General features: G+C 47.3%; 2 protein-coding genes across 2 annotated transcripts; one reads left to right on the top strand and one right to left on the bottom strand.

Annotated features, from left to right (window-relative positions):
• The first annotated feature begins 1197 nt into the window (after positions 1–1197).
• On the top strand, positions 1198–2688 carry LOC115380647 (pentraxin-related protein PTX3-like). The gene is made up of 2 exons (XM_030081770.1): positions 1198–1635; positions 1845–2688. The coding sequence occupies exons 1-2, from the start codon at positions 1500–1502 to the stop codon at positions 2468–2470; spliced, it is 762 nt and encodes a 253-aa protein (XP_029937630.1). The 5' UTR covers positions 1198–1499; the 3' UTR covers positions 2471–2688.
• A 1873-nt stretch (positions 2689–4561) lies between these two features.
• Positions 4562–9562, bottom strand: slc35g2a (solute carrier family 35 member G2a). Its single transcript, XM_030081769.1, has 2 exons — positions 9255–9562; positions 4562–6170 (listed from the first exon to the last, which is right to left on the bottom strand). Exon 2 carries the CDS (start codon positions 6142–6144, stop codon positions 4792–4794), a length of 1353 nt encoding a protein of 450 aa, XP_029937629.1. The 5' UTR covers positions 6145–6170; positions 9255–9562; the 3' UTR covers positions 4562–4791.
• Between the last annotated feature and the right edge of the window lie 1324 nt (positions 9563–10886).

The raw sequence follows: 10886 nt of genomic DNA, 5'->3' as shown, positions 1-10886 counted from the left end.
GCAGGCAGCCATGCTGACATGTGCAGGAGAGCTCAGTCCAGGGGTCTGCACAGAGTAAGGAGGTCAGGGCTTTTCCTTTGACCTCGACATTTTCTTTTGGTACTTAACCCCAACACCTGTTGACCAAAGCCCTGTATTTTAGAAGGTTGTGTCAGTTTTAGTTGCAAAGAGCCCGATAGCTCCCAGTTCTTCATCATGGACTCTTCAATCGGCAGCATTGCCAGACAGCAAAATACAATCACAGCCAGCATGTGGAATTGCGAAGTGTTGCTTAGCAACAAAATGTAGTCCCAGAGGTAAAGACAGATTCAGCTGAGGCTTAAAAATAATCCAGACTTTGCAATCTTGCAACTTTTTAGATATACAGATTTGGTGTTAACATGCCATAATAGAGCAGGGAGTGACTCATCAGTTAGGAAGTTAAAAAGGCAGAGGGAAGGTGCATGGAAATTGAATTGAAATTCCCTGTATTCAGTGTCTGTGCTTGCAAGTAAATACATCACCAGAGGTCACTGAGGGTACAGTAGTATGAATCTGACTCCACTGGTATGCTTCTTGCAAGATGCCCAAATCAGATTAAGATGAAAGGATCGTTGTGGACGGATCATCATGTTCTCAACACTGATTACTTAAAGGCTCTTATGAAATAACTGAAAATCAACCAAGAATGGAAACTGAACATGTGGTATTATCTGTGAACAGAAAAAAAAGGTGTGGCAATGCACAATAATAAAGCATTTGACAGACAGTCATGGGGGGAAATGCTGTCGTTGAAGATACAAAGATGAAAAGTCTTTTGACCGTGACTGTGGAAAAGCTTCTTCACACTGATGAAATCTCCACAGAACGTGTATCTCCATGTGCTTTGCATCGCCTTTCAAAATTTTAAAGATGGAAACTAAACTTCTTTAAAAAAATATATATTGTACTTCATTACTGTGATAAATGAGGGGCCCCTGACCTAACTGCATTTTCATGGTTTATTGGTCTACTTAGCGTGTCTCCGTTTCTATTCTCTCACACTGTTAACCCTTCATACTCCCTTTCTATCCCTTTATGCTCACCCCACATTGCCCTGGCCTGCACACCTGTAGCCCCCTTACTCCTCGTTCCCATAATACCCATGTCTCCCATTCAGGTTGATTTTGACACACTACCTCCACTGAACCATTACTCAGGCAACCTCCATAACACCCCCACCTTGGTCCCACCCTCCCTGTATCTGCCCTCCCTTCTTTACAAGTGCTGAGTTTATAAGTGAGCAGCAGCAACAGTTGGCTCAGTGTGTTGAGCTTTACATAGTGAAGGGGGTGAAGACCGGGAGGGAGACACAAGGGGACGGAGCACTTTGACTATGCAGAGCAGCAGGATAAAAACAGGAAAATTGAATTGCAGAGAGATTTGATACTACCGGATACTTTTCCAGACTCTTCCTCCTGTGCACAGCTCCAGTTTGCCCAGCCGTGTTTACAGGAACATCACACTTTGCGAGCTCCATTATGTGTGTGTTCAGGGTCTGGCGTGTGCTGTGTGTGCTCTGCTACGTGGGTGCATCCTTGTGCATGAACAGGGTTGAGTATGAGATGAATTATGCAGACAACTATGACAATGAGATCTCTCAGGACCAGCAGGAGGGTGAGTTTCTTTTATTTTTTTGGTCTTTTGACTTTCCTTCTTTATTCTTTTCCAAGAAAATGCTTATATTGTGAAAGATTTATCATCAGCTGATGTCTGTGATTAAATGAAGATCCAGGTGAAAAAAATCATCAATAGATTGAGTAGATTTGTTCATGTAATGACCTTTGTACCTTGTGTTGCATCTCTCTGATGCTTGTTGTCCACAGGGGGGTCTCCAGCCACCCCATGCCAAGCTGCAGATTTATCCCGCTGGGACAAGCTTTTCATCGCCCTGGAGGACTCCCACATGAGGCAGAACATGCTGCTGGAGGCCCTGGAGCAGTGCTGTGGAGGAATGGCCTCAGTCAGGGCCCAGGTGGAGAGGCTGGCCCAGGGGACCTGCAAGCAGTGCATGCCCAGCCTGCAGTCAGCTTGCCGTGGGCAGATGGAGCAGGTGGGCCTTGTGATGCAGCGGAGCCTGGTGGAGCTCAGGGACGAGGCTACAGAGAGGGAGGCGAGGTTAAACTCTACCTTACACCAGCTCTTGCAGGGCGGCCACGAGCAGAACGCCATGCTGAAGCGGCTAGAGGAAAGTAGCAGAGCGGAGGCGTCAGGTGGGGGCCAGCCAGTGGGATCAGAGCACAGCGGGATTGGACCAACGACACAGAAGCCCGGAGGGTCAGGGCCTGGACTTGGCTTGGGGGTGAAGCCGTTCCCATCATCAGGCCTGAAGGAGCAGGATGTGACATCGCCGCTGGACATGGCCAAAATGGAGAGGGCCCTGGTTGCCATAGCAACGGAATTGCAGAAAGTGAACGGGCAGCTGAACAGACTGATGGAGCGTGTGGGATGATTGAAGAAGGAGTAGGAAAAAGAGGGATAGGTGATGAGATGGTCATTCATTATTTTTGATCTCTGAAATAATAATAATAATTTTGCACTTTTTTCCTGAAGTTTAAAGGGCCTGTTTTATACTGTGTGAGTTTGTTTTTGTCTACTGGATATGAATACAAATGTATTATAAATGCTGTGGGTTTATTATAATGAATAAAAGCTAATTCAACAAGCTAATTAGTCTCATGGAAAGGTTTCCTCCCTCCTCCCACTCAGTAATGAACTCATTATCAGAGTGTGTCTACATGTCTGCGTGTGTGTGTGTGTGTGTGTGTGTGTGTGTGTGTGTGTGTGTGTGTGTGTGTGTGTGTGTGTATGTACAGTGGCATGAGTCAGTGCATGTGCTGTACCCTGCCCTTCACGTGTCTGCCATGTATGTATACCACTATTTCTGTGTGTGTGTGTGTGTGTAGTTGTGGTGATTTCTGCGTCAGACAACTGCAACAGAGTGTGTCACAGGTTTTGGGCAATGTTTAATTCTGGGCAGATCCCCCACCTTCACAGTTTTAACACTGAATTTAAACAGTCTTTGACTTATAAAGCTCTAAGTGTTTCTGATTTATGAAACCGTGGCAGACCAATTACACTGAAGCCTATCCCTCCATCAGCCACACGCACGCACACACACACACACACACACACACACACATATTGTTATAAGCCACACAGGGTGACTGGAGGTACTTTCCATCTGTTTCACTATAATTTGGGTTTCAACATTGTTTGGAAATTTGAAAAATTATGCGGTTGTCCCAGATCACCTCTTTATTTGTTTGTGATGTCTTTATTGTTTTGTTTGATGGAGTTTTATTGCAACTGGAGAACAAAGTTGGCAAAGGGGATCATTCACGACAAAGAGAGACTGACATATAGGGAATGGTGGATAGAGAGTGGGATGAAGGTGCAAGAGAGAGAGAGACTGAGAGCATGTGTACTGTAATGTGAGTTTAATTAGGCCAGTCACTGACATCACACCAACATTTTCACTAATGAAAGGTTTACAGCCATGGCATGAATGTATGCTTGTGACTGTGCCTGTGTGTGTGTGTGTGTGTGTGTGTGTGTGTGTGTGTAGCTTTCCATATAAATCTGCAGCTGGGTGAACAACTGCGAGCAAGATCTGAAGTTTTTTTTTCTCGCTCGACCTAGTTCTTAAATGTCACAGAGAACAATGTACAGAAGAACATTAAAGCAGGAGAAAAATTCATAAGAGTTATCCCCCATGACCACCCCCCCATACACTTTGTTTCTCACGTGTTCTACAGTGTAGCATGCATGCACATGCACACACACACACACACACACCCACTGTTCTTGCCTCTGTCTGTGCAGTGTGATGCAATATCAGCACATAGAAAATGGAAGCATTGTTATCTTTCATCAAATTTGTGCTTCATTCATTTTTAATGCCTTGATGCGGTTTACTTACAGAGAAAGAGAGAGAAAAAAGAGAAATTAAGATTAAAGGAAGGGGAAGAGGGGAAAGAGGAGGCTAATGATGGGGAAGCGAAGAGAGAGAGGGACAGAAAGGAGTGACAGTGCTTGTGTTTGACGGGTGCTTATTAGACATAACGACTGTCCCCACACTTTTTAGAGCCGAGCCTTTATCAGCCAGCTGGCCAGGCGCGGTGCAGAAGAAACTCTGCCTCCTTTCTCTCTTTCACTGTCGTTCCTGTCACCCTCCTTCTTTTTCATTGCACTTTTGTCAGCCCCCGTCTTTCTCCTTCCTCCCCTGCTTCTCTTATCTGTGTGCCAATCCCATCATCTTTTGTCTCTCTCCACCCATTTATCTTCCCCTTATTGCCTCTCCCCATCCTAGTCATTGTTACGTTCTTTCTTTCTCTCCCTCTCTGTCCCCCTCTCTCTCTCTCTCTCGCCAGCAGCCAGATAGATGGCATCAATCCTTGGCTGAACCTCAGCTGGCTGGTAAAAGTCAATGACATTACACCCCTGTGAAATGCAGCCAATATAAAAAGCACAAACACACGCTCATCTAAGGAAAGCGGGAGATCTTGATTAGATGCAAGGGGCCTCAGACAGAGAGGGCATCGTGTTCACCATAGAGATTTTAATGTCACGTCACATAGTCACCATAACAGACAAGACAATATTGGCACTTTCCCAAAAAGCAAAGAAGAAAATACAAAATAGACAATTCTCCTATTAGACATTCATCAGTCTCTTATCATCAATGACAGAACAGTCGCACATCAACCACTTTCAATGAGAGGGGTGAAAGAGAGCGAGAGAGAGAGAGAGAGAATAACAGAGAGGAGGTGTCTATTTGATGGGTGAGTCTAGAATCTCCTCGTATTCTTCTCGCTGGCGCCGGCTGCCCCCACGGGAGGGGAGGAGCTTCATCGCCACCAGCCAGCCGACACTCAGCACCACCATCGCGTTCCCGACAACTTCAGGGGCGGAGGGAGCCTGTGGGAGCACGGCCAGCTGCAGCAGCATGGCAACAGGAACCTCCAGGCTCTGAGAGGCGGAGACCAGGGCGGGGTGGAGGCGGGTGAGGGCGTGGGTCATTCCCAGGAAGGCCGCCACAGAGCAGGCAGCGAGCCCCAGGACCAGGCCCCAGGCTGGGGCACCCATAGGCCAGGACCAGCCCTCCTGAAGCAGGGCCATGGTGGCCGGGGCCAGCACGCAGCCCGTCCAGCTGACTGTGAATAGGGCCGTCCCGACTCCCACCCTCTCCTTTAGGGAACGGTAGCCAACCAATGCCAGGGCCATCCACAGCCCAGCCAGCGCCGAGAGAGACCAGCCAAACGCACCCCGCCAGAACACCACCGGGTCAGTCGGTGAATCTGATTCAGTCTCGTCTGCGGTGGGAAGCAACACGAGCCCCAAACCGCACAACCCTGCCGCTATGGTGATGCCATCAGCCAATCCCAGCCTCTCCTCCAGCAGCAGGAAGGCCAGGGTAGCTGACAGTGCAGTGGTTGCCAGGCGCCAAGTTGTTGTGGCATCTCCAGGCAAGATGAAGGTTAAAGAGGAGTAGGCGCAGCAGAGGGAGAGGGAGTAGGCAATGCCATAGCAGAGCAGTCGCAGACGGTAGCCCTCCGGTCCAAATGGGTTCTCCCCCCTCTGCAGTGGGACAACAACAGAGAGAAGCTGGATGATGGAGCGGACCAGGAGCAGAAACAGCGGGCCAAGACTGAAGCGTTCAGAGGCCAGGCGTGTCAGAACAATCAGGCAACCATGAGCCAGCGCCGCGCCAAGCAGCCCCACCCAGGTCAGCCGGGACGCAGACACAGACGCCTCTCCAAAACTGGCCAGCTGCTCCCCTACTCCTCTCCCAGACCCCTTAGCTGCTCCCTCGCTCCCATCTCCGCCCCCCACAGCCTGTGGTTTGAGGGGCGTGTCTTTGTCTTTATCTCTGGAGCCAAACAGAGTCCGAGGCCACCTCCTGCTCTCTGTCAGCTGTTTCCTGTCTGACGTCTCCTCCAGGAAGGAGCCAAAGTCCTCAAAGGACGGAGCGTCATCATAGCCATCATCCCCGGGCTGGGGGAAGTGTGTGTGCACGCCAGGTTGGGGGGAGTAGGGTGTGTGTGTGGCGTATTTGGCTGTGACAGTGTGAGGGTGGATCTTTACTCTCTTCTTAGAGCCACCCAGGAGGTGAGTGGACTCCATTGTAACACTTCAGAGAACACAGACACCTGCGAGGGAGGAGAAAGGACAAGTTAGAGTCACATATATTTTACACACACACACACACTCCAGCAAAACTTCACTCTTTTTCTTCCTCTCTTCTTCTCTCTCTGGGCTCTCACCTCATATCTCATATCTTTAATATCCATGATATTAACACCAGTGACTCACCTTTTCCCATATGCCCCGCATTTGGCAGGAAGTATAAGATGTAACAGTCTGCACTATCACTGATTTAATCATTATTTCTGCTACGAGAGTTCACATTAACTCCGTATTAATGGATTCACGCAGGACCATGAAAGCAGATGAGCAATGCTATCATCGTGCTTTTCTTTTCTTGGGTAGCATGTCCTTCATGGGGGGTTGGCGACTGTTGGCAATGACAGTTACATAAGGTGTCGCTTTCTGCCTCTTTAGCCTCGTTCTCTTTCTCTCTCTTTCTGTGATTTCCGACCAACTCACTCACTCAAACTCTATCAAGAAACCAAACCGAAAAGTCTATTTTGATATTTGTCAGTCTGCCATGATGTTATCCACGTCAGCCTTTGACGCACTTGGCTGATTGTCAACAGACTGTAAAACTGCAAAAACTGATAGGCCTAAGAGGGCAATGGTAACAGCAAATGTCTTCCAAGTAAATTGGGTGTACTTGACAGATTCCTGGTTCTCATGTGAGTATCTATATCCTAGCTCCTCTTCCTATCCGCTGCCTGCATGATATGCCTCTCAATTCGCTCCCTACCTGTCACCTTTTTCATTTCACCCCATCTCTCCTCCTAACTTCCCTCCTCAAGGTCCTGCTCCATGGATGACTAACCTATTACGAGGACAGTAATAGCTCTCTGCCGCAGAAAGATACGACCATGCAGGTGCCACGGCGTGCAGCCACTGCTGTATTTCAGATTGTACATACTTGTTACTACACTTGTGTCTTCAGGAACAGAGAGTACTTCTGCACCTATCAGCCTAAATTATCCTGACACTATGTTAGTCCATGCTCGGGCATACAGAGCATGTTCCCTTATTTCTCTGAGGATGTGGAGTATTCTCATCAGCATAAAGCAATCTGGCTATATAATAGTGGCTCTTGCACAAGAGTACATTGAATAAAAACACTTTAACTTGACCTAACTGCTTGTATCAGTTATGTTTTTCTGATTGGTGTTAAAGTCTGGTTGAAAGGTCTGACTGTGTTGACTGGACTGGAGTTTTTTTTTTTTTTTTCTTGACTCGGACAGCTGGTGGCTTGTCCCTGGTTCCTGGATCCTCAGCGGTACAGCCCTTTTACCTTGCTGGTAGCAGGAGGAGGTCAGTGAATTTAATCTTGTGTGTTCTGCATGTCCTAACTACTACTCTCAGTAGGGATGTAGAGTATTCACACCCATCAGTCTCAATTACCCCTCCATACAAATTAAAACGGAGAGTAAACGAGGTCTAAATGAGCCTCCATGAGGGCTGGCTTCAGCTGTTCACTGTTAATGACACAGCACTGACTCCAAATCATTTAAGATAAGCAAACTCACAGGAAAATACAGAATCTTAAAAAGGGACCCAAGAGAACCAACTTAGGCTTGTTCTACTCCTCCACCTCCTCAGGTTCAACCTTATCTAAAACTATAAATTCACCCAACAAATCACCCCATTGAGTGAAGCCTCACACTCATTAGGATGAATGTGCACTCCTGGCATTCGAGAGAATATAATCATTTCAATATAATACAATGAAACATGATCACCTGCCCTGTGAATATGATGAATGGGAAGCTGCCCCCACCACCACCTTCCTGTCCCACTCCCCTCCTATCACAGTTCCCCTCATGTCCCTTTCTGGTGTCTCAGTCTCAGTCAGTGGTTGTAATTTACTGCTCTGGGTGATGCAGCCTGCCTCCGCAATGCTGCTACTGCTGCTGCTGCTGCTGCTCTGAAATGTCTGTTTCACACCTCACACAGCTCCACAGACAGTAGTACACACACAGCCCAAACCAGATTAGGACAAGTGAGTATGAGGATGGCCACAGATGAATCTCGCCACAGGGATGGAGCATCTCAGTGTGGGGTGGAGATATCTGACAGCACGATGACACATTATCTGCCCATACTCCTGGTACATTTTGATATGTGTCATTTATATGCATCAGTATGCCATGAAATGACACTACATAGCCCTATATGCCTTTAAGTGCTATAATAATGTCTTTAGAGAATATCTTTTGATGTGGGTGGGATATGGGCCAGTCACTTTTCTGAATGGTGCTTGTCCCATAAATTGATACGGTTGACTGGTTGTTATGAGCTGTCAGATTGTGGTGTTGTGGCATTTTATACACTGAAGCATCTTCACTGAGCAGAGTCCCAGTGTGAAAATAGACCATCAGACATGACGGCATGCTTGTGCGTGTGTTCGCGTCATCCGTTTATTGTATCTGCGCGTGCGTGTGCGCGTGTGTGTATGTGTGTGTGTGTGTGTGTGTGTGTCCCGTCAAGGTTATATGGGTTCCTCGCAGATGCTCCCCCGTGACGCCAGCGGGTTGAGAGCACACACGCACACTGACACACACACTGACACACACACACACACACACACACACACACTGGGGGCTGAGCGGTTTTTAATATGTAGCCTAACAGAAGCCAAATAAAACATTTGAGTCATCGATCCACCGGGAAATTATTTGTTAGTCAATTATTTTACGTAAACTTGGGACTACACGGCTCAGTGGGGACCACAGACACTTCCAGGGTTGGGGGTTTGATTCCCAATGGAACCACCCTTGCTAAAAGTGCACGCGCTCACATCGCAACGAGGTGTGTTATAAAACAGTATCATTTAGTCCTCTCTGTGCAAATCATGTACAGCGACAGACTGAGCCATGACGGGTTCATGAATGGGGCGAAGCGCGCACTCGCTCAAACCCTGCGCCCGCGGATCGGCGCTACACCTAGGCAGCTTAATCAATGAACCCAGACTGAGTGCTAACATGCAGATCATTTCCCAGCCAGGGTCCTGATGTAGATTTCATTGCCGATCAATAAAGCCACAACCCACCTGGTAAAAATGTTTCCTTCCACTTGACTAAACCTTGACTCACCTGCTTTCCACCGGCAACCAGTCATATACCGAGCATCTGCTTGTGTCTGTCAAAGTGGAAAGAAACCCGATGCTCCATCACCTCTTCTTCTGCTGCCTCTTCTTCTTCCTCTTCTTCTTCTTTTGCGTCCTATTTTTTTTTTTTTACTCTGCTTTCTTCTCCTGCGGCAGTCAGAAGTCTCCTCAAGGGCACCGCGGTGCGCCTCAGTCCTCGGCCAGATCTGAGACCCGCGTCCACCTCACTCTGCGGGAGGAAATGTGTTTTTTTATCTGGACCAGCCTCCCGTCCATCACTCTCACAGCTCAGATATAGATGCTCCTTCCTCAGCTCGACCAGGGAGACGCGAGAGAGAGAGAGAGAGAGAGAGAGAGAGAGAGAGAGAGAGAGAGAGAGAGAGAGAGAGAGAGAGAGAGAGAGAGAGGATGGGGGACAGCTAATCATGTCTGAGCATGCGTGACATCCTTAAAAAAAAAAACACCACCGTACCCCTCATCATTGCATGTTATCTATTAATTTTGTGCACGCGCATGCACAGGCGCATTTCTTAATTCTGGCACCGCTTTGTCACAGATCAGCTATAAAATAACACCAATTATGAGACGAAGATGATTAGATAAATTGATTAATTGAAATAACGTAGAAGGAGCATATACAGTGTTTTATCACATCCGGTGGTTATTTAATCAGGTCTGGATACACCGTGTACACCGTGTGTGTGTGTGTGTGTGTGTGTGTTTGTCTTCCCACTCACATGTATTTTTCATCACTTTCCCATTGCCTCTGTTCTAGGAATAGAACTGTTGGATATGACTCTCTCTCTCTCTCTCTCTCTCTCTCTCTCTCTCTCTCTCTCTCTCTCTCTCTCTCTTCCACCTCTTGTCTGCTCTCACAAACACACAAATGCCACACAATCTCACACACCTTCATCTTGCACCAATTTGACAGTAATTGCTTTGACATTTTGCCGGCATATCTGATGGTCTGCTGTGGTTGCGATGTGTGTTCGGCTCCGTTCGCAGGGGTATTAACCTTTACTAGATGCAGCTGTGCAATTGTTGTATTGAACTGTCCTTTACTGCTCAGTGATAAGCCTCCGGTTGCTGCTATAAGCTGTTAACACACCAGACTTCTCCACAAGGAAGTGTTTAGTGATCAGCAGCAGGATATAAAATGCACACAAGCTCGAGGCAAAAAGGAAAAAAATGGCCCCCAGAGTTTAGGAAATGTAATTAGAAGGTTAAGAGTCATGTAAACAAAGCAGAAATGTCAAGAACAAACTGTATTACAAAAGTTGTCAGTCCCTGTGCATGTGTCGATTATTGCTTATCACTGAAAGTGTGGTGTGTGGTTGGGATGAAAACATGCAGGCTCCCAGTCCTCCTTTGCACATGACTGCATGCACCTTTCTTTTGCAGTGGCTGGTCACAGACAAGCTGATGAGGCAAATGCTCATCGCCTGCCAAAGCTAAATTTGTATCCTGCCGAGCTGAATGGTGGAGGTCCAGAATGTTTTGCTGCATTCATAAAAAGTCAGAACTGGAATATTTCTGCCTTGGTATTTCCGACCTCTGACTTCAGAATGTTCAAGTTATTGAGACCGGAATAAAACAGAAACTCTCTCCACAAATAGTG

Source organism: Myripristis murdjan, chromosome 22 (assembly GCF_902150065.1).
Source record: "Myripristis murdjan chromosome 22, fMyrMur1.1, whole genome shotgun sequence".
NCBI lineage: Eukaryota > Metazoa > Chordata > Actinopteri > Holocentriformes > Holocentridae > Myripristis > Myripristis murdjan.
Note: the sequence above shows the minus strand (reverse complement) of the source record. Positions and strands in the feature narration are given on the sequence as shown.

Bases quoted from the DNA above. Each gene is read 5' to 3' on its own strand.
- LOC115380647 (XM_030081770.1), top strand. From the start codon at position 1,500: ATGTGTGTGTTCAGGGTCTGGCGTGTGCTGTGTGTGCTCTGCTACGTG. The intron at 1,636-1,844 runs GTGAGTTTCTTT...TGTTGTCCACAG, and splicing joins CTCTCAGGACCAGCAGGAGG to GGGGGTCTCCAGCCACCCCA.
- slc35g2a (XM_030081769.1), bottom strand. From the start codon at position 6,144: ATGGAGTCCACTCACCTCCTGGGTGGCTCTAAGAAGAGAGTAAAGATC.